Here is a 24075-nt window from a genome sequence, read left to right on the forward strand (position 1 = left end):
GACCCGTCTGTGTGGCATCTCCCCGATAAAATCTCTGGTGAAATGTAGCACATGGGTGGTGCAGAGGGATGAAGCTGAGGCCCTCAGGGTGACAATGCGACCACACCTCCACCTGTAGGCACCATTACCTGGAAAACACGATCATTTAGACATTTTCAGTTAAACTCCTGACCTTTAGTCACTAAAACCCAATGGCCCACGATTAAGTATTAAACCGTGTCTGTAAAATGGACATGTGTCGGAAAATATTCAGACACATCCAAAGACAAACATGCAAACACACACATATACAAACATATACACACAAACACACACACACACACACACACACACACACACACACACACACACACACACCACACCCTCAGCTGCCGCCCTTTCCCCAATCCCGCCTTCCCCGCATCCCACTCCCTCTTTCACCCGATCCGACCCCACTGCTCCCCAGCATCCCACTCCCTGCTTCTGCCCTGCTCCGATGCCGCATGCGCACTTCCCCGCTCCCGCCTTTCCCTATCCCGCTTTTTCCCGATTCCGCCTTCCCTTGATGCGCTCCCTCCTCCCCGTCCCCTCAGCCCGGTCCCGCCCCCGCGCATGCGCTGCGCTGCGGGGCGGTGCCGGCGGAGCGGTGCGAGCGGTCCTGCAGGTGAGGTGGCTCCGCGCCCCCGCCCCGCCCCCGTCACAACGCCCAGAGTCCCCACAAGGCCCAGAGCCCTCACAGAGCGGCCCCGCCCGCGCCCCTTACAGCATTCAGCGCCCCTCACAGAGCGGCCCCGCCCGCGCCCCTCACAGCGCCCAGCGCCCCTCACAGAGCGGCCCCGCCCGCGCCGCTTACAGCCCCAGCGCCCCTCACAGAGCGGCCCCGCCCGCGCCGCTTACAGCGCCCGGCGCCCCTCACAGAGCGGCCCCGCCCGCGCCCCTCACAGCGCCCAGCGCCCCTCACAGAGCGGCCTTGCCCGCGCCGCTTACAGCATCCAGCGCCCCTCACAGAGCGGCCCCGCCCGCGCCCTCACAGCGTCCAGCCCCGGCGGAACCCGCGCAACCCACGCCCTTCGCCGGGCACTCCGGGCTGTGGGGCAGCCCCGCGCTCGCCGCCTCGGCCCGGCCCCTCAGTTAAGGATTTATCCCCGCAGAGACCTTGCCGCCCCCCCTCCGGCGCTCTCCGGGGTCTTCCTGCCGCTACYGGGCCGTGCCGAAAACGGCCTGGAGCCCCGGGGGGCTGCGGGGTGACTCAGCTTCCCTGCCACCCGCTGCTGAATAGTCACCGARCCAAATCACAGGAGCTGGTTTGGGTCTAAAGGGACCTTAAAGTGGATCCCGTTYCACCCCCTGCCAGGGGCACSGACACTTTCCAGTATCCCAGGTTGCTCCAAGCCCCGTCCAACCTGGCCTTGAACAATTCCGGGGCTGGAGCAGCTACTTTCTGAATCACAACCTCAAAATGCTTTCAATATAATAAATGACCTGTGTAGTTTTAGSTTTGCAAACGCCCACAGCTGTTAGGGAAAGAGAGGAGCATGAATGACAGCAGGGGAGTGCAATGGAAACTGATTTTCCCCTTCTCAACAGTGTGTTCATGTTTTGTAGTAGTCATATCCCACCTCTAATGGTCACTTAATCACCCTGAAAAACGCAGCTCAGTCAGTCCTGTTTGATGGACCTCAATGCACAGGTCAATCCACACAGTAGTAGCTTCGATGTAGCTATTACTGGTTCTGGCAATAGACTGTCACTATACTCTTCAGTGGAATAACAAAAAGATTAAAGGTTACCTGGTATATTAATAATCTAGACTTCAGTGTTTTCCCTTTGTACAGATCTCTTGCTTTTGTTTCTCTCAGAGGCATGTTTTTGGGAGTCCTTCACCCCACTTAGCAACACYGAGCTCCATATCTGTGGAGTAATCAATCCCAAAATAAATGTGTTTGTACTTTTGTATTGCTTGAAAGCATTTTCAGATTGTGATTCAGGTGATGGCTGCCTCATCCCTGGAACTGTTCAAGGCCGGTTGAATGGGGCTTGGAGCAATGTGGGATAGTGGAAGATGTCCCTGGCCATGGCAGGGATGGCACTGGATGTGCTTTAATGTCTCTTCCAAACCATTCTGGGATTGTGTGATTTTTCCATCAGTAGTTTATGTGAAACATAGAGTGTAACTGCATGTATAAGGCAAGATGAAGTAAGAGAGGGAGAGTCTGCAGGGCCAGCTGCTGTGAGAGTATCACCTGAGAGATATAATTAGCCATGTAATCCTCTCTCATGATGTACTTGCTTGGGTAGACACTTGAACYGACCTGAACAGCACATCTTCCACGTTTGAGTAAATATTTCACTCCACTGTAAATCTAGTTATACCATTATGGCTATTTTATTTTGTGTAATGGCAGTCAAATCATAAGTGAGAGGAGTTGTCTAGGAACTGGGAAATCTGACATGGAGGAACATAGTTGCTGGGAAGGTATGTGCTACAAGTAATATARAAAAAATGGATTACAAGTTCAGATAAGGTACGAGATGGCTTGTATGTTTTAGTACCAGCTGGCAAATGTATTCCTAATTTCTGGCAGCAGRATTATAGAATGGTTTGGGTTTGGGACCTTAAAAATCATGTTATTCCAACCCGCTGCCATGGACAGGGACATCTTCCACCAAACCATGTTGCCCCATATATTCCCACATTTCTGAGTGGCGAGTATTTGCTGGCTTACTTTGATTTTTCTTCCTGCTGGTATATAATCCAGAATTAAAGACAAACATGTTCCAAGTAGGTCAGTTCAACTCAGCAAGATCAGTTTCTCATTTACTTCACCAGGAGGCTCAGRAAAGCCCCTTTGCTGGCACATATTTGAGCAACCTGATCTAGTGAGTGGCACCCCTTCCCATGKCAGGGAKTTGGAACAGGGTGATCTTTAMGATCTCTTCCAGCCCCAGCTATTCTGGGATTCTGTATTCAAATCCATCATGTTGCTTTTGAATCTGGGCAGAACCAAGTCATGGGAGTCCCAGGCTGGGTATTTTTCTGCCATGCTCCCTGGTGCTGGATGGCKGTTGCTGGCCTCCAGCTGCTTGGCCATTTCACCTGTATGGGGTAATTAACACCTTTAAAGCCATAAAACAAGTAATTTCAAATCCAACTGAGTCCTTTCCAGTTAAAACACACCTGCCCAGTTTGGAGCAGGTCATTGCAGGTCCTTCCTCTGTAYCTGAGGGAGGGTGTTGCCCTGTGGGCTTAGTGGGAATCCTGAGCATCCCCAGGATTCTGTGAGGGCCCTAGACCTCCACTGACTGCAGTCACAAAGTGACTCCCAAGGTCTTTCTCAAACACATTTCCAGGTCACAGATTTTTTTGTTTTGTGAAACAAGGTTCAGACTTCAGATCTGCTTAATCAAATACGCAGCAAAAGCCAAATTACCTCTACCCGCGTTWGGTGGTTGGGTTTTTTCAAGAAAACAGAGAAATTTCTAAACCTTTTTACTCCTAATCTTAGCTAGCTWGTCATTGTTAAAAATATGAAAACCACATAAAAGCACACACATATTTCCTCAGTTTTCTCTCCACTCAGGAGTGCTGGGCTTAATCCTATCACAGGAACTTGAGGGAGATACAGCCACCTGCAACTCGATTTTGTTCCTTAGAAAAAGAATTTAGTAAAATGCCTAAAAGGGATGGCTACCTTAGGGCTACTTAATTTCTTCACATTTCCTCATTTCCTGTACCTGGTCTGTCACTTCTGGACAGTTTTATTGTGCATACACTCGACAATGGTTTCACATGCCCACAGCAGGTGCAGTGTTTCTTAGAGATTATGCATACATTTAATCAGTGCTTTTGCAAAGGTCATCACAAATTGGCCTGAAAGATGGTAGCTCTTCAGCAATTCTAAAATGTATGAAAGGAGGATTTATTCCTAATTTCTGTTTTCCAACAACCTGACATTTGCTGGCTGTTAAACAGAGTGACCACCCCAAACCAGATGTTCCTGGATGAGTTCTCTGCAGCTGTATGAATACTACTGTGTCTATGTATGGAGAAAATKAGCTGTTTCACAAATCAGAGCGTTCCTTTTTGTGGCCATATCTAGTTTAAGTGGTTCTACACTATTTTCCTAGGTTTGTAGTCACCTTTTACTTTTCCATTGAATGACCTGTGAATAACACCTGATACAATTCTTCAGTTTTAGAACTGCYTTTTGAATTGGAATTTTCATATTACTCTTCTGCATTTACCTAACATTTCACTACATTTTGTCCTTTACTGGCAATTTTAGGTATCAGTGGAACCAACAGGAAAAGCAAGACTGTCAGAAGTAGAGATGATGAAAGAGGACAGAGATCACAGGTGGGCTGCTGTTGTGGGATCTCATTAGGCGGCTAAACTTTTACATTCCTCCCAAACTATAACACTGCTGGTGTAGTCTAGGTCTACCAAAGGCTTTGAGYATGCTTTTATGATTGATTTTTGGTGGTACAGCATTATGGTTAATGGACAGAAAATTATGTGTAATATCTAAAAGCAGAACTTACAGAAAGTCCTTAATGACATTGAAAGTTACACAAAGTACAGTTGGAAAGTTACACAAAACTAAAACCTTCCTTGCCATGTTTCTATATAAGCTGAAAATAAGGCAACGTTAAATGAATTTTAGGATATAAACTGTGAGAAGAGCAAAAAGCAAAAGGAGAGCTGGAAATACCCAAAGCCAGCTAGGAATCCAAACACACAGTTTGTATTAAATTAAAATGAATCTTCGGTTTTAGTCAGCTTTAAGTTTTAGGATAGTGTGATGTTTTGATTCTGTCTATGTACCAATGAAAACAATACAGTGCAAGCAGACAGGCCAGACATCCTAATGAGGCAATTTAGACCTTTTTCTACCTGCCTAATCTGATAAACTTGTACCTAAGGTCATGGGATAGGTGGATTTGCTACATCTGCTGTGAAGTAGCCATGAGGCAGCTCCTGCAGTGCAAGAGAAATAAGCTGCCTGAAGCCTAGTGATCCTGTTCTACTTACCTAAAAAGCTTGTTAGTATCTTYAAACGGCTGTCATAGTTCTGCAGAATTTTCCAGAGGACTTGGGAGTCTTCATTTTGTTGAAACAGGAAAATGCCAAGCTCAGAGACATGAAGATTGCTAGTTTAGTCATTATCATCCCACCTATTCTGTGTCTTCTTTCCTTGGGAATGGCAAATTATTTTAGCCTGTTTGTTAATTCTCCCAAAAAGTCACCCTCAGTTAGCACAAAACCTTGTCTTGACTAAAATGCAATGACATGGCCTGTTTGAACAAACATGTTTGGCACAGATGCCTGGAATTAGCTAAACTCTGCAGAGCACCAGAAAAAAAATAGTTCCTTAGCTGAATAAGATGTCGTTAATACTGAGGAGTACAAATGTAGGAACAGATACAAGAGGAAGCCAGCAAAGCTCTCACACCTACAAGTGGATATGGCAAAGTAGAGGGTTGTTATACCCGGAATCCAAATCCTCCAAGAATTAACCCCCCTCTGGAATCAAATATGTAAATAGTGTTGTATTATCCACTTGAAAATAAAACTTCTATGTATGTCAATGACAACTTCTCAAATGTGAGCATTTAGAGCTTCCCCCAAAGAATATGCTTATATTAAGAATTTAACTAATATTTATTAATTATCTGAAGCTGCTCTTTGTTCTTTAGTCAACTGAAATCATGCCAGCTTCCTCCAGTTCCTCCTACRAAATGTTTTGCCAGATGCTCCATTTGTTAACACAATTTTGTGTGCTGACACTTGGAAAATACATGTGTCCCTTTACTCATAATTCATAGAWTCAGATTTCTAGAGCCACTTCTGTAGTGCCTGGACAATATGAAACCAAGAAGTGCTGCTGTAGGGCTGTTCCTCGTTGTGTGAATTGACCCAGACAGGTATCCAAGGGCAACCACCACAGCCAAAATGCAAAGAGTAGGTATATTTCATTATAGTGTAATATATATTTCATTATAGCTGACCTCAGATTCTTTCTACCCTACATTTGCCAATACAGATTCCTGCTGAAGGTGTGTAATTCCCAGGAAGTCAACATTGTGTTTTGCTGGGCCTCTGTTGGGGTCCACTTTCACCAACACCCGAGTGAGTGTGTCAATGTGCATGCTTCCCTGGCCCTGAGCAGGGCTGCTGGAACAGTGGCATTGGACACCAGCTCTTGGAACCCATGGAACCCACATGGATAAATTTTTTGAGGTTTTGAAGCCCCCCCCGTTGCAGCTTGAGGCTGGGGAAGCTGTGAGTGTTTGGCCCCTTCGGAGTTGAAACTTCAACCAACACACTAAAGAAAGGTGTGCAAAGGAGAGGATTTTAGGCTCTACAATCTGTTCAGGTTTTTAAGTAGCCAAGGTACCTTAGTGGCATTTCCCAAATTGTGTACAAATCTTTTGAAGTCCCATTTTTATCTCCTTCTTTTCCCCCACAAACTTAGAATCACAGAACAGTTTGTATTGGAAGGGACCTTACAGCTCATCCAGTTCTACACCCCTGCCATGGACTACCCCAGGTTGCCCCAAGCCCCATCCAACCTAGCCTTGGACAGCCACAGTTCCAGGCACAGTTCCAGGCACAGTTCCAGGCACAGCCTAGTTCCAGGCACGGGGACAGCCACAGCTTCTGTGGGCAAACTCTATCCCTGTATATAAAAGTGATGTCTGTGTACTGAGATGGCTGGATATGCTTCAGTTCATACATGTGATTTTTTTTTAATAGCAAGAAACTATATGTGTAATTTTAAGGATACTTTGTTTCTAAATAATTCTAAATTTATTTTCTAAATAATAGAGGTTTCTAAATACCTCTAAATAATTGGAGGTATTTTTAATTTATCCCTAGCTTCATTAATGGTAGGGATTTTTTAACAAGACATGGAAGGAAGTGATGGGAATAGATGCAAGCCCTTTTTTTGTTCAGCTAATATTTAATGCTTGAAATTGATTTGGAGATAAGACCAATTTTTAAAATAGAATAAGATATTCTATCCTATTTTATTTACATTTTTTACATATCTAATATTTAGTTAAATCAAGAAATCTTTGCTTTGATTTTTAGTTGATTACATCTTTATATTCATATGAACTTCTTTTTGTTATGGTTTTGAGATACTACTTTTAATGCAGCTAATTTATACTTGCTGAAAATACTAAAGTGATATTCTATGCTTTTACCAGGGGAGAAAAATCATGTTGTGCAGATAACAATTATGAGCCCAGTCAACAATGGAACATTTCTATGTAATTCTCTTATCATGGCATTTCAAAATCAGTGTGTCAGTTTAACTGTAATTAATCTCACTTGACAAAATTATCTCTGTAGCTCTTTGTTTAGTTGTGTGATGAATGTAGTCACACACAAATATATTTATTTACTTGTTGTTGATAATAGGGAAATTAGGTGAACAGGAAGAACAGAGCTGGAAGACTCAGTTATTAAAACATGGGGCTGGTGTGGCCTGTTTGCCTCAATCCCTTTAAAGGCYGGGCAGACGCAGAAAGCAGTTTAGGGATGATTATGTGCATAGTCCCTGGGGCACTCCCTGCACAGCTTTAGGTTAAGAAAAGATCGTTGCTGGCTCCTCCCAGATTACCGTCCCCGATCCGATTAGCCACAGGAAACACCATGGGAATTCATTCAGCTTCTCCTCTGTAAAACGTGACTCCCCTACAGCGTGTTTCTTGTGCCTGATACTGCAACAATGAAGGGATCAGCACTCACTCATTCTTTTTGCAGGGCGACAGGTAAGGTGTTACACTGAAATTATTAAAACTATTAAAACTCATGTAAATTTACTATGGTTTGACTATATTAGATTTAGAAAGAATTCCTCTAGTTTGCAGAGATAGTTTTTAACTTCCACTTCTGAGTGCTGTCAGAATGACAATTACTGACAGTGTTCCATTCTTTTGCATGTAGTCAGTGTTACAAGTTGGAGACTGTATTGGTAAACATGATATTCCTGATCAAGAGTCTCAGAGTCACCATTTTTGTTTGTAGAACAGTTAATATATTCATTTTACACCATTTTCTTTATGATTCTCTCTAGTAATTACTGCCTGCCAGCCTGTTCAAAGTAGTTTAAAATAACTTCCATTGACTCTTGGGTTAGCACTATCACAGAAAGAGGTGGTTTAAATTACATGAGAGACTTGTCCATCAGTTTAGCTTGCAGTTTCTTGCTATTTATGTCAAAAAGCTATGAATAGCAAACACTGAATCACCAAACCAACACCTACATAATCTTTTAATGAATGACATTCTTTTGTCTCTTTTGTACACAAAAGCAGTTAGAGTCCTTTGTAAATATCGAACTTGATGATTAAATGACATTCACCTTTTGATAAGACAGGTGGGGAATAGTTTGKTTTTTTTCCCAAAGAGAGTAAAACACATGTAGAAACAACAAATCTGTTCTGGTTGTGGTTCCAATGAAACCCTGGAGTTTTACAGCAGCTGCAGTATCATTCTGCTGTGTAAATGTGTACAACTAAACTAAATGAAAATTTGTTTAAATTATTACCTGGTCTTCTCACCATCCTTTATCTGCATGTTCATTTGCTTTCCCAATACTTTAGCATTTGCTTACAGGTAGTAAACATTTCAAATTTCAAATAATTGAGCTTTTTAGCACACCTCGGGAGCTGAGGTATGTGCCTACTGAAATATGTGTGCTCAGTGCTAAAACTGCCTTCTAGACCTTGCTTTAGGTGTAGCTTAAGTAGTCATGAATTAGCTGTTATCAGTGAGCTTTCTCACTGATACTTGCGTTAGAACAACAACCTTTGCATCTTGTTTCATTAATCATAATCATGAAGTTCAGCAAAGAACCCCAGTTATAATTTTTTACAAACTTTTAGAAATGCTTTGTTATTTCAGGCAATGTTAAAATTAGATAGTCTGTGGTAATTTAAAACACAATTTCATTTTCCAGTGCTTCCTGTACCAGTGACTAACTATGGCTCAGCCAGTTTGGAAGATTTTTTGTTAGAAACTCTCATGATCTGCCAATCTTAAAGCATCAGATTCAAAGCCTGACTTGAGATACAAAGTTATAATTTAGTAGCTCTTAACCACATCATTAAATATAACTAGTGCTCTCTAAATTATCCTTATTTTTACTTAGTCTTAATCATCTAAGTTATCTTTAGTTATCTGCCTAAAACATCTCCATTAGTGCAGTTTATAGGATTTTGCATTTTGGCAATGAAACTTTATCCCATGTGATCTTATATTTAGACTTCTGTTGACTTCTGTGGGACTGCTCATAAAAGCAAAGCTTCTCAAGTACTTCTAGAATTAGGCCACAGGAAATTTTAGAGGTGTTACCCAAGTGCTTAGGTAGTAAGCTACCCTGGCCCTTACCTGCAGCTATGTTCCTTTGAAAATTTGGCTGTTAAGTAGTTACTTACATGTGACTGCAACAGGGAGAGAACAAATTCACTTTAGAAGACAAGAAAACCATAAAAATAACCTCAAAATTTCATGTGCCAAAGCATCAGAATTTACCTCTATTGTATGAGTATATATGAGGTTTAAAATAGCTTTTCCCATATACTGGAATTTAAAACTGAAAACTTGCTCAAGATTCTTTTCATGTTAGTACATAAAAATAACCTTTTAAAGTGTGTGGTTTACTGTGGCATTCTTGTTTACCAAAGCCACACAAATTAAAGATTTGGTATCTCACTATTAGTGGATAGTTCCACAGGGACGCAGTGGGGATTCTTAAAATGGGATTACTGTCTGTGCTGGCAGCTACACTGCCCTAACTGGAATCCTTCCAGCAAGCTCTTCTCTCTGTTTTTGAAAATATGTTCTGAAGTAAAAGGTACTAATTGCTTTTATTAAATAACCATCGTAATTTCAGAGGTAGAGTGAGACCAGCATCTTCTTGTATCCTCATTTTTGGCTATGTAATTGTTTTCTGGCTGCTGCTCCTTTCTTYCATTTCATTCCGGAGATGCAATTCAGCCAAGCCACTGGAAGCCACTGATTTCCAGATCCTGACATTCTAAAAAGGAATATTTTTCATGACAAGGTAGACTTGTTAATTTGCAAACCCTGTTGCTGGTTTGCCGGGGCCATCCTGCAGCTGGCTCCTGGGAGCTGGTGAGGAATGCTGCCCATGGAAGGCAGCCTTTGGAGGGAGCATGGAACCTGCTCCTTGGGATCCCTGATGTGCCACTTGTCCTGCTGCCTGCGTGGCACTTCACTGMTCCACCTGTGGCCTTACAAAGGGAAGTGCTTTTATTCCACAGGAAATGGACATGGGCAAGGGAAATCACCCACTTCACTCCTTAGGAGAAGGTGGTGCCCGGAGTGATTTCACCCATGGTGGCACAAGGTGCCCACACTGCTTCTTCTGCAAGAAAGTCACCCCTGTGTGTGTGAAGCAGCGAGTGGGACGTGGCAGCTGTTTTGTTATAAATACAGCTCATGAATTGAGTGCAAGAGGAAACAAAAATCTCTTCTGTTAGAAACTGTTCAGCTCAAAAGTGGAGGAAAAGAAAGGGCAGCTCAAAACTGCCTACAGACAACAAACCCCTGCCTGGGTTCACCTCTTCCTGAAATACCCCTTGAGTGCTTGGTGCCACAATTCCAAGAGATTCCATGATTCCTTGAGCAACGTGATCCTGTGCTTTCCTTCTGCCAGCAGACAGCACAGGCACATTTCCCTGAATTTTGGTGTCCTGAGCCAGGGTGTTTTCACTTGCTGGATGACACCACTTCCTGTGCTAGAACAGAGATGGAACCTCACTGGAGGRAGACATCGTTCTGCTGGCTCAGTCAGGAGCCCGGGATTAAAGGGCAGCCTCTTTGCTGTCATGGCAATAGGAATGCATGGCAGATAGAAGAGCGGAGCTGATTAAGGCGATATCATGATTGCCACAAGGTACGTGACTCAGATCCCTTAGGCAGCTAATGGGGACTGTGACCTGGAATAAYGCTCCGGGCTTTGCCTTCTGCAGCTACCAAGCATTCATGGGGTGAGCAAAATGCTGAAGAATGGCTTTAAAAACAAAGACTATCTGGCACAGAGATGAAGCAGGAGAGAGCTGTTGCTTTTACCTAAGCAGTATTTTTACTTWTAACACCATTTTTATCGGTGAAGGAATGTGATGTCTCTGTCTAGGAACGTCAGCACTGATCTATCCCAAATTACCATATTACATCTGTTTGAGAGAGTGCAATGTAACTCAGCRAAGTCATTTGTCACAATCTTACTAACTTGTTTTCCAGAAGAAACTCCTGATCACATTGAGCAATTTAAAATAGCTGTCAGTCAAGTTTAGCAAGCTGAAAGATACAAACAAAATATTCAAGTCAGTTGGATAGCACAGGAATTTTGGATTTGGTGTATAAATGAAACAAAATCAGTTAGACAACCAAGAAACACATAGCTCRCCTCTGCCACCTGGAAGAACTATGCTAATATTTTGTAATACTGGTATATTCTCTTCTGCGTTAATATCCATCCTTTCCAGTTAAAAGTCCTTGTCAGCCTAATCCCTGGTTAAAAAAAAATTTAGAAGGAAAATAATTTTAATGATAGAAGTACCCCTGGTATTTAATCTCTTTTTTTAATCACTTGAATACAAGGAAACAAGAAAACTAAACAGTCATAGTGGTGGYGATTCTGCTGCCCATATGATGTTTTTCAAATGTTATCTGGACAAGCTATTAAGAATTTTTAAGAGAACCCAGAGAAACAGAAACCAACTCTTTTTTAAAATTCAACACTGTTAGCTCTAAAAAACAAATTCTGGGGATGAAATTAAGTTATTTCTTTAGGTACAAAGTTTCCTCTGATAATGACAGCCATCACTTACTAATTTCAAGGTCTTTTAAAAAATARAGGGTCTTGAGTTTCTCCATATAGAATGCATTAAATGAAGGTACTTTATTAAAGGACTGACATTTCAGAATACAGAGTCAGATGGTCAAGTAGGTGAGTGGAAAATGCTGCAGATGGTCTTTTAATCTTTATTAAAATTATTCTTAATTCATATTCTTCTTAATGTACTTACATTATAAATACATTTCTGAGCATCACTGAAGTTTCAAAAGGCTTTTTGTCTTTCACTGACAAATGTAATTCTCATCCTTTTGAGAGGACTGGTACAGCACTATGAAAGGGTTCTTAATGTGTATCTGTGATCTGTTCCCACTATGAAGTATGTTGAAAAGAACAGAGCTGCACTGGGTAATTTTGTGGAATAAAGTCCATTAGCACTGTTGGAAGAATAATTTATTCAAGTATGTGGTAGATAATGTAATACCTGAAGGAATAAATTGTATTTAAATATTTATTACAAAAATAATTATGGAGAATTAGAGTTAAAAGCTGGACAATGAACAGCAAGCAGTTAGCACCACACAGGCTGATTGTATCACCTAATTCCCATAAGGATTTTTTTTTTTTTTTTTTGCAAATCTGTCTTTTAAAACCCTTTTTATGCTCCTCAATCCTAATACTGGTTTTGCAGATTTGGGAACTGAAGATTTGTCTATTTAGCAAAGTTTCTATAGTTAACAATACAGCAGAGATGTACTTAGTTTGGTATTAAAATGCTTTTTTTTTTTAAATACTTGCAGCTATTTTCCTATAGAGATAAGAGAAACAGAATGCTAATCTTATGCTRGGTAAGAGTTTTCACTCAAGAGCCATGTAAAGGGTACATTTAAACATCACAGTGACTGATTATTGTGTTCATATTTACAGATTTCCTTCATATTTCTGTCAGATAGAAGGTCTTCAGAGCAGAAGCTACTTTGTATTAGAAATAATATTAAAGAGAAAAAATATGTTTTCTGCTTAGAGAGGCTCCTGGGTTCAGTTTTCTTGTTAGAGGAGAATCATCCCAAATGTGATTTCAAAGCCCAGGAATGGAGGGAAGAGAGCAGAGAGGGCACAGAGATTGTAGACAATCTGTTTGTCAAGTACCAGTCCATGCCTGACTGCCCAAATCTTGAATGACTTCATAACCAGGTGCCAGGTACTTGGTTTTATTTTGCATTTTTGTGAGCTTCTGTTGCAGATTTTCAGTGAATATTTTATTGTTTCAACAGGTACTGCGATGGCTGCAGGAGTTTTGCTGCAAAATGAACTACCATACACCTCATTGATAGAGAGCAGTGTGTACCTGGCAAACATGAATTCAGGTAAGAATTTGTGTCTGATATACCATTCATAATAAATGCTTTGAACAATTCTGGACAAAAAAATACACAGTGTTTGGGTTTTTTTTTAAGCTCATTAATATCATCTGTGTTTATAAATTTAGAATATCTATAAGAAAACCAAACTACATTATTTCATCAACATATCATGGTGATAATATGTTGATCTTTCCTGTAATTTTCATTTTATCAGATTTCTTAATGGAAGAAACTATGTTCTTTTTGTGTTGAGAAACTGCCTAGCTCTCTGAAAATACAAACCTGCCTTCAACAAAACKTCCCTTTCTAATAATTTAAACTTTTACAGGATGCAATTCTTTCTTACCATTCTGGGTGAGTGTTTGCAAACCTGCTAGATTCAGTAGGAAAATGATGATGTGCAGCRTTTTATTTTCTTCATTTTTGCCTCCACTGTCATTTGATACATACTGAAAAAAGTTTCTGTGAAGAGAAAGAGAAAAATAATTAAATATAAGAAAGGAATGTAAGTAATTAAAAAACATTTTTCACATTTCTTAGRTACAGGTAGCACTTGAAATAGCCTTTTTCATCTCCTTTCTCTTCCACCCACCCCCTAAAATAAAAGCATATTTAAATGTTTCTTCACCTCTTGGTATCAGCTCTATTGATGAATGAAGAATCAAGGTTTTGAGACAACAGCTCAGCTTGAACATTTTCCTTTTCTCATATGCCATCACTGCGGATATTTCAGGCCTGGTACCCACAGCAAATGTTGCCACGTCTCTGAAAGAGCTGAGGAGCAGCAGTCAAAGTTCAGGCTCTCAGTTCCTGATTATACCTAGAAGAAACAGATTTTCACCTGGTGAATTTGTCCCAGAAGAGAACTTTCTGTTATGTAAATTCCTCTGGATGAGTTTTGTAGTACAAACAGAAACACAGACTGACAATASTATGTATTTTAGGAAAATGCATTGGCATTAATTTGTTTATTTACAAAGTTTAAGTGGATTTTCTTCATTTCCCTAGCCTTCTTTCAGAGCAGTCTAGTGCACACACATTGGGATGGCAGAGGCTTTTTAGCATCACAGGATCCATTCTCCACATAGCTGCTTTTCCGAGTGCTGCAATCTTTCTGGCCACCTCATTCTCCTGCTCAGCACATTGGAAGCAAAGTGGGAGGCAATTTGCCACCTCATACCTACCTTCAGAAGCCTGAAGCACTCAACTGACACACCTTCTCCTCCATATGATCCGCTTTCTCTCAGGCTACAGGGTTAACAGCTTTGCTTCATAAAAAAAAAAAAAAAAAAAAAAAAAAAAAAGCCCTGAAAAAAACCCCAGCCTTTTGTTTTGAATAACAAATTGTGTTTTGTTACAAGATGAGAATGGTCCACGCAAACAGTCTACAATTCATCATGTACAAAAGCATTTCAGCAGGAACACACTAATCCCAATCATTACACAGCTAATGATGCATTTTGGAGCAGGAAAGTGGAGGAGGAGAGGTGGTTGTGGAATGAAAAACCAAGAGGTGGGGGAGTATAATGTAATTCCTTACAGATCTCTCAGGAGGCAGAGCTTCCAGCTACATTTTGATTGTTCTTTTGAATCAAGTATTTTGTGTCTTAGCGAGTTCTGAATGCCTGTTATTGAGCAGGARCTAAATAGTCCCATTGTTTGTGAAAAACATTTTGCTTGTTCCCAGCGAGTTTTGAAAATTACCTACTTGAAATGCAACTATTTTCATCAAGCGGCAGAACAGTTTGTCCCAAGCAGACGCAATCCCTGTGCAAGGGAGCAGCCCGGGGCTGGCTGGCAGCAGCGCTTGCATCCTCCGTTACCATGGCGACAGCTCAGCCCGCGGGGACCAGCTGCTGGAGCACGCACGGGGATGCTCCGCTTCCCGCAACTTCTGCGTTGAGCAACTTCCCTCCGCTCAGAGCGCCCTGGGCAGCGGCGCCGGGCGGAGCTGGGGCCGGGCAGCCATGCAGCCTTCCCCCCGCAGGCGCTCGGCTGTCAGCATCTTTAGCCATTTCTTCCAGGGGCGGAGGCATTCCTCCTCCGACCCCCTTCTCCGCCTCAGCCAGCGGCGCCGCAGCTCCGTGGTGGAGCTGCTCTCCTCGTCCACGCACCGGGTCATGGTGGCTCTGTCGTCGCTCAGCCCCGAGGAGCTGGATGCAACTTTTCCTGAAAAAAAAAGTAAAGTACTTTTCATTAAGACTGTTGGTAGTTCTGCGTATTTTCTCGTTATTATTATACTTTYGTTCTGTTACTGTTAACTGTGGTTTTTATGTGTGGATAAAATAGTGGGATTTAATTTTCTTCCCGTATTTTATATTTTGTTCACTGATTCTTTATTCAAGTATGAATACATGCTTTTTACTCTTAACAGCTCGGTTATAAATAGCAGGTAAAACAGAAGCACACGTTCATGCGTACACCAAGGATACAGTTAACTGTTTTTGATTTCAGGTTGAAGAGGACTATGACTTTTTTTTTTCCAGTTGCAAAGGATCTCACCTCTAACTTAATCAGAAAACTAACTGACATTAATGCAAACMGTTTTTTCCTCTCATAATCCTTACTTGAAAAATGAGCCTGAAATACATATTCCATCTATTTATGCTGTTTGCAAGTTCACCCATTCGAGGCTGCGCTGCTGCTTTTCAGGCAGAGATGCTGTGAGTGAGCTCCCTTGCTAACCCCGGTTTTTCCTGTGTCGCAGGGAGCTCGGGGCGCCCGACGGCCAAGTACACCAAGGTGGGGGAGCGGCTGCGCCACGTCATCCCCGGCCACGTGCAGTGCTCCATGGCCTGCGGGGGCCGCGCCTGCAAGTACGAGAACCCCGCTCGCTGGGCCGACCACGAGCAGGCCATCAAGGGGCTCTACTCCTCTTGGTGAGCAGCTCGATACATCTAACTGCAGCAGTTGCATTTATTACAAGACAGAGCAAAACAAAACAGCTTTTTTCTTTCTTTTTTTTTTTTTTCTTTTTTTTTTTTTTTTTTTTTTTTTTTTTTTTTTTTTTTTTAATCAGTTGCTAAGTGTAAAACATAACACGAATTTGATTTGGAATTAGAGCTTGACATAGTGGCCATTGTACACAGCCCAGTAAAGATGATGAAAGGTTTCTGTTAGCTTACAGTGAGTTTGGTTCAGATCCAAAAGAATAAATAGCTATCTATCAGGAATTATAAAAAAGCTGTTCTGGGCTACTAAGGATTAAGATGCAAATTAATTAAACATGTTAATAATAGAATTGAAAAGTAAAAGCATTTCCTGCAGATTAAATAATGTGGGGATGTATTCAGAAGAATGTCTATATGCAGCAAGAGCCACATGAAATGTATCTTTATATTCTTACTGATTTTTTTTTCTAACAGCAAATGCTTAAAGGGCATTTACAAACCTTAAAGGGACAAATAGGAATCTGACTCCAGATTCCTATTCAAAKGAATTTTTGGCATTCACAGGAATCTTGGCATTTAAGCAGTTACAGTAATTGTCTTTTGATAATGTTTTATCTATATCAGCTTACTAAGATTTATCACTAGCACTATGGCATAGTAGAATTTTTTAAAAGTAATTTCTAATTGATCATCAAGGTATTTCTCTCTTTCTTGAATATAATGGTATTCTTATTTTGGAAGACTCATATCCAGGGAATTATTCATGATAACGTTGTTACCTGCTTCTTTAATTTCTCAGGATAACAGATAACATCCTGGCTATGGCTCGACCCTCAACAGAATTAATTGAAAAGTACAACATTATTGAGCAGTTTGAAAGGTAACAAAATTTGTAGTTATTTATTGTAAGTATTACTAGTGTAATTCCTGATCCATTTTCTCTTTCAACATAGATTTGGATTGTTGATAAAGATCCTTTCATTTTAACGCTCTACAGGTAAAGATTTATTCTTCACAAAGAATAAATGTCTGTTTCAGAAAATAAGGAACAATGAGATTTTGGCTGTGTGTAATACTTTGACTCATCTATTCCTTCCCTAAGATGCGGCATAAAAACCATAATTAATCTTCAGCGTCCTGGGGAACACGCAAGCTGTGGGAGCCCACTGGAGCAGGAGAGCGGCTTCACCTACCTTCCTGAAGCTTTTATGGAGGCTGGAAGTGAGTTCCCTCCTGCTGCTGTTCCTCATTAATTATTGAGTTTGGCACTTAAGGATATTTTTACTTGAATTCATGTGTGTTAAATGCAGCTGTGTAGGAAAATTTGCACAAAGTGGGATGTAAACATGAAACCTGGCAAATGTAATCAAGAGTAAATAACACATTATTGAAGGTTGTGTATTATGCAGAGAGAGATGGAGGGTTTGTATTCAGGTATTTAGAAAACAAGGAAGGACAACGGTTAAATTTTCCTTTTTCTTCTGCATTCACAAATATCTGAACCATTAACAGTGTGTCAAATTCTGGTACWCTCATGTTTTCTCATCAAGACTATAAAAGGTTATTTCATGTGAGGACACTGGTGTTGGCAGTATTTTTGTATTTTCATATTAAGGTGATAAAAAAGAAAGTGCCTTTCTGTAAGAAGCAGCTATGACTGAAGAAGTGCTTTTATTTCTGAAAAGAAACAATTACCCTCTTCCTATATATAGTTCAGTAATTTTGCATGAATCACTGTTTTGTTACACCTTTTACATTCTAGCTGAACTAGAGTTTGACAAATCTTTGATAGCTTCGTGTATCTATCAAATTTCAATAGCAAACATACACTGAAATGGGAAAACAATCTCTTGCAAACAAGATGTAGTCAGATTTTAAGCTTCATTGTGCAATTTTAATACTATAATTTTTTATTAGTAATTTCTCCTGTGCATATAGTACTCCATATTTCACATTCGTTGTGGCAGAAAATTGCTGTCTCTCTTTATTTTAGTTTATTTTTATAATTTTGGCTGGAAGGATTATGGAGTAGCATCTCTCACGACTATCCTTGACATGGTAAAAGTGATGACATTCGCCCTGCAAGAGGGGAGGGTGGCTGTTCACTGCCACGCAGGACTCGGGAGGACAGGTACGTGCTCTATGCAGGAACAGCACAAGGGGTCCTCCAGAACTTCCAACCATCTCTGGTTATAAACCATTAATAACTGGCTTAGATTCCCTATCATTGCAACATGTACCTCTATAAAATGGTTAAAAGTGCTAAACTGATTTGTCTAAATGTCTTCAATGGCTAAAGAAGATCAGCTTTAGTCTATTAAAACCAAAGACCTGTAAGATTAGAGAAGCTTTTAGTCTGYATAATGGTTCCATTACATTCAAATGTACCAGCTGCTTTTGGAAGGGAAAAATTCCCCTGGTACTCTTTCATTGTCCAGTATTTATAACATATTCAGAAACCTGCCACTCATTGTTCGAGTAGGTAGATTTGGTGGAGCACCTGAAAYTTTATTTGCTCCTTTCAAGTCCTTTTTGATTGTGTCCTTCCCATAGAAGCTCCCATTGCTCCTGTGTTTGTGAAGGATGGAACTCCTGGAGAGGCTGTGGTGAGCTTCCACTGTGGTGCAGTGAGAAGGGCTTTATTCTCTTGCACAATTCACATGCAATTACGTTTAAGTAGCAGCATCACGTAATAGAGGACACTGAGTCTTTACCTATATTCATTTTTGTCCCATATTTCCACTGAGTATTTATTTTATTATGACAGTTCCTTAACTAATCCTGACTTTGTATTTTCCAGGTGTTCTAATAGCTTGCTACTTAGTTTTTGCCACAAGAATGAGCGCTGACCAAGCAATTCTCTTTGTCAGAGCAAAAAGGCCTAATTCTATCCAGACCAGGGGGCAGTTACTGTGTGTCAGGGAGTTYACTCAGTTCTTGGTCCCTCTGCGCAACGTCTTCGCATGCTGTGAGCCCAAGGCACACGCAGTGACCCTGTCGCAGTACCTGACCCGCCAGAGGCATCTGCTCCACGGCTATGAGAGCCGGCACCTCAAACACGTGCCAAAACTAATCCATCTGGTTTGCAAGCTGCTGCTGGACCTAGCTGAAAACAGACAGGTGATAGAGGCAGAGCTCCTGGACATCCCAGACCTCTCAGCTGAGATTGAGAAGACTGTGTCCCAGCTGGCATCCACAGAACTGGACCGGGAGCTGGCCAGGCAGGACAGCGACACGTCGGACTCATCCCACACCCACTCCTCCGCTTTCGAAGTCCAGGACTCTCACTTCTCCCTGGGAAATGAATGTGATTCTYTTTGTAAAGGAAGGAATGTCGAATGCCTTCAGCCTCTTACTCATCTGAGAAGGCGTCTAAGCTACAGTGAGTCAGATCTAAGGAGAACTGAGTTTCTTTTCGAACAAGATGACACTGCCTGGACGGTGCCTGCTCAGATCTTACTGAACAACAAACTGAAGCAGAACAGTGGGGAGGAAAGTTCTGCCACAGATGAAGCAAAGCCACAGCTGGAGTTAAACAAAGACGCATTAGTGCGTAACACGTGCATGTTCTGGAGTCAAGGGAAATTTAATTTGGGTGGGCGAAGGGGCGGATCCTCACATTATCACAGAAGGAACTCTACCAAAGAAGTACAACGCAGCAGGACCTTTTCTTCAGGTCTTTCATCCATCAACAATCCCAAGGAGCCCAGGATGCCGAGGTATAACTTTGCCAGTGAGACTGGTCATAGGAAGGACCACAAGACCAATATATATGGCAGAAGAGTCTATCTCTCTGACGACTCTGATTCTTCTTCTTCTTCCAAAGTGAACTTTTCCATTGGAGATGAAAGCCAAAGTAGCAGAGATGTGTCAGAGACAATTCCACACATTGTTGTACAGTCAGAATTAACTTTGGAAGCCCGAAGAATTTTGGCAGCCAAAGCACTTGCAGATATAAACGAATTTCTGGGAGAGGATGAAGTGAAACAGAAGGTAGAAATGTGGCAGGTAATTTTTAACTCATGTTACAGGCTCTGCATATTTCACCTCAGTGAATTCCTTGAATTGCAAAAATGCCACATGGAGCTTTGAAATAGCACATTGGGATAACAGTTTATATGAGGTGCAGTAATGATTGTACTTGTCACTTAGGGTCAGTTCTTTTCAAGGCTGGCAAAAGGCTCCTACAAATTCTGGTCTCTAGCAGGAAGGTAGAGATCTCATTTCTGGTTACGTTCATTTTCCTAACTGGGGAAAATTGATGCCAYTATCTCTGGTAGTAATGTGGCTGCTGGTGGACAGAAGTAGTACAGATTTTAAGGGTTTGAGTCAGTTTTCATCRGTGCTTTGTCAGAACTAATCAGAGGATTCATCAGTAAAAGTAAATTAATTTAGTAGAAACTTAATTGCTTATCCTCAAACCCAAATCCTCTTAGCAAAATTTGCTTTGAAGTTGGAATGCAAAGATGATTTATGTATTCCAGTACAGTATTGGGAGGTTCTCAGCTGCACTGCTGATGTCATCCTTCCGTTTTAAAGAATCACTTGTATTACTGCTGATTAACATTGATATTCTGAAAAAAAAAATTTTTTTTTTTTTTTTTTTTTTGTAACTCCTAAGTCTTTCCTTGCTGGAACATAGGCAGCCAAGTATTGCTACAATCAAAGAGAATGTTGGCAAAGGTAAATAGATGATGCATTTTTGGTTTTGTTTTTTCTGTTTCAAGAAAGAACTGAATTCTCGAGATGGAGCTTGGGATAAAATCTGCGCCGAGAGAGATCCTTTTATCCTCTGCAGCTTGATGTGGTCATGGCTAGAGCAGCTGAAAGAACCTGTTCTATCCAAAGATGATATTGACATGCTGGCAAAAAATTGCACAGAATCCCAGGATGCACTCTACTTGCTGAGAAAGGTACATATTGGATCTGACAATTCATTCTTTAACTTCAGACAAGGGARTTGCCCTTTTAAAAAGCCACTTCAGTCTTTTTAAAAATCAGAATGAGAGTTCATTCTGTATTGAATTATGTGAGTTGTCACTCAATACAGTGTTGTCACATTGAACACTATGGCCATGGATATGACAAGAATACCAGACACAATCATGGGACACCACTCAGCAGCAGCTCAACTGCAGCACATTTCCCCACAAATCCTGCAGCAGGAGATCCAGGCAAAGAGGAGAAACCTTTGTCCTGCGACTCTGTGGGTGTCTGTGTCCCACCTGGCAGCTGTGCTTTATGGTGCTTTATCCCATTTTCTGTGCAATCAGCTTAATATGGCAGCTGTGGGAGAGCTGGGGCAAGGAACAGGAAGAATTTGCTAATTCAGAGAATCAGAAGCCAGGCCTAATTMTTCTACCAAAGTCGGAATTATGCCACCTATATTGAAAAATCCATATGCAAAACAGATACTTTTGATCCAAACTGTTTCATTTTACTTTCCCCAAAAGGTTAGATACAAGCTAAATTAAAAGATAAGTAAAATTCTCCATTCTTGATCTCTTAATTATACTAATTTCCTAACTCTCTGAGAACTCTGTTTCCCAAGTAATGAAGAAAATAGAGCCCCTTTTATCTTTTCTAGATACCCAAAAATACAGCTTCTGATTAATAGGTCAGATCTTTATGTGCAGTCTCCATCTTCATGACATGATGTTCAGAATTCCCACGTTCATGTGAAAACACTGTGTTTCTTCATGAAGCATTCTTGCACTCTATCAGAGTTTTAACTTTATATTAGATAAAAACTCCTTGACACCTGTGATAAATGAATGGGAAAGGAATATTGTTTTTCAAATACTAATTTTATCTTTCCTTGTCCTGTACTATTTCAGAATCCCACAATAGCTGTGCTTGCAGGACCTCTGGATATCTTCCAGTCCAAGTGTTTTGCTCAAAAAAGAGTTACCTGGAGTAGGCTGCTTGTGTGACAAATGCTCCATTCCCTTAATGAAACTGGAAGAGGGATGGGAAGGAGCAGCCACAAAGATCTGTTTCTCCCTTTGTACCTCCTTGCATGCACTGCTGAGGTGTCTTTCTGCCAAATTCCATTGGTGATGGAGACTTGGAAGGATGCAGAGGGGTGCAAGATGGGGAAAAGAGCCCTAAACATGCACAGCATTTTGAGCTGAAAAGATCAAATCTCACCTTTTCTATGCCAATTCACAGGAACGSTACTGTTTGTGGAGGGGATCTTGAAATTCCCAGAAATTTCTAGAAATTCCCAGGCCAGTTCAGGGAGTTTTCCCATTGTGACTGGAATAATGATGCAGAGGCCCTTTAGGTTGGTGGAAGTTCCCTACCATCTCCTGCACCTGAAGATTTCAGTGCAGGAAAGCACAACCTGATGTTTAAACAGCAATTACCAAAACCTGAGTGCTAAAATGCTTTTCATGGAAATATTTCTTCTAATGAGCTGCTGTTCCTTTTACCCACCAGGAACAGTGTCAGACTATCCTTTGTATTTTACACTGTGTGGTGAACTTGCAAACACTGCCAGCTGATGTGGAGGAGGCCTTACTTGCTCGTGCTATTAAAGCTTTCACCAAGGCAAGTAATCATAAATAACTGTCCGTGACATTGTATTAACTTGGTTTAAATAATGAAGGGTGAATCAATCAACAGAGTGAGGCCTCTGTGAGAAAGGTTACAGCAATTCCTTCACACTTTAGTGTGAAGCTTATTTATTTCAGAGTTTACATTTTATAATCATCACCTACATAATGGATAGGAAATATCCATGACAAAATTTAATTCTGTCACTACAGCCTTAATCCTGGAGTCTCATCTTTCTATTTCTGGGCCTCTGCCAGTTCATGGATATCTTCAAATCAGGGAAAAGATAGTTTTTGAGGGGCGACACTAACTAATCGCTGGGAGTAGCTTACCAAAGGCTTTGGTAGATTCCGTACTACTTGAAGTTCTTTCCGTCAGATACAATCATTTTCTGAAATTATACTGCAAGTCAGTTATGTTCCAGGCCTGTAATACAGGATGTGAGTAACTAATTTCTGCTTTGGGCTCATTCAGTAACAGTCACAGGTGAAACTATTGCTCAGATGAGATTTCTTTTCAGATTCAGCCAATGAAATCTGAACTTAAACAGAATGTTCACAATGCTGCTTCCTCATCTCTTGTAAATCTACCTGTTAAAACAATCATGACATTTCTCTTTCTTCTGGTTTATTTTAGTGTCTAGTCAACATAAACTGAAAACACTTACCATTAAGCATCCCATCATAAACACATATTATCTTTGATAAGTCTCAAAGCTATTTTTTTWAAATGTTGTACATCTACTTTGCATTTTGCTGTGTGGCATCTATTCAGTTCAACAACTGAACTGAAACTTCTCTCTTTTATTAGATAAGCTTCGATTCTGAGAATGGACCGTATGTTTACAATACCTTGAAAACTGTATTTAAACAAGCGCTGGAAGAAAAAAGGAAAAGGATTAAAGAAGGAACAGAGAATCCTTCTTGATTTCTACAAAGCTCTGCTGAAGCATTAGATGGGCCTACCAAATTATTTTGCATTTTCCAGCTACTGTATTTTGTGCTACCTGGCATGATCTACCTAACTTTAGGTAATAGAATTTATTAACAAATAATTTTATTTTTTTAGAGGGAGTTTTAGTGGCAATAGTTCAGTCTACATAGCTTTAAAGAACAGCTCCATGTGACTCTCCAGCATTTGGTTTCAGGTACTGTGCTTTTATATTGTAAAGGGTTCTCCTGTTCTCAGATGTGTTTATTGCTTTAGAAACCTCTGTCATTGGCAGGAAACATTATTTTCAAGTTACATGATTGCCATAAATTCAGTGCCACGATCCATAAAGTTTTAATGGATTGACKTCATATTTATGTATTATATATGTTTACATTAATGATATTTGATTTTACTTTGCAGAAAATAAATACTGGCTGAACCTATGAACCTGCTTTTTCTTTCAGAAATTTTGAAATATGACAAAGGGTAATAATGGACAGATCTTGAATCTGT

At 40.9% G+C, this 24075-nt stretch overlaps 1 protein-coding gene across 2 annotated transcripts; it reads left to right on the forward strand.

The window, feature by feature from the left end:
- The first annotated feature begins 564 nt into the window (after positions 1-564).
- PTPDC1 (protein tyrosine phosphatase domain containing 1) lies at positions 565-24042 on the forward strand. 2 transcript variants are annotated; one of them, XM_057380375.1, is made up of 11 exons: positions 565-643; positions 4266-4336; positions 13091-13183; positions 15888-16059; positions 16871-16951; positions 17174-17292; positions 18065-18202; positions 18872-20079; positions 20799-20984; positions 22513-22623; positions 23440-24039. In XM_057380375.1, exons 3-11 carry the CDS (start codon positions 13099-13101, stop codon positions 23554-23556), a joined length of 2217 nt encoding a protein of 738 aa, XP_057236358.1. In that variant the 5' UTR covers positions 565-643; positions 4266-4336; positions 13091-13098; the 3' UTR covers positions 23557-24039. The 2 variants fall into 2 exon arrangements, with proteins under 2 accessions (XP_057236358.1, XP_057236357.1); XM_057380374.1 differs by lacking the exons at positions 565-643; positions 4266-4336; positions 13091-13183 and adding an exon at positions 15041-15361 and having other exon boundaries at positions 23440-24042.
- Positions 24043-24075: the final 33 nt, after the last annotated feature.

The sequence above is a fragment of the Malurus melanocephalus genome, unplaced genomic scaffold, assembly GCF_030028575.1.
Source record: "Malurus melanocephalus ecotype Western Australia unplaced genomic scaffold, MMel_1.1 scaffold_450, whole genome shotgun sequence".
Classification (NCBI taxonomy): domain Eukaryota; kingdom Metazoa; phylum Chordata; class Aves; order Passeriformes; family Maluridae; genus Malurus; species Malurus melanocephalus.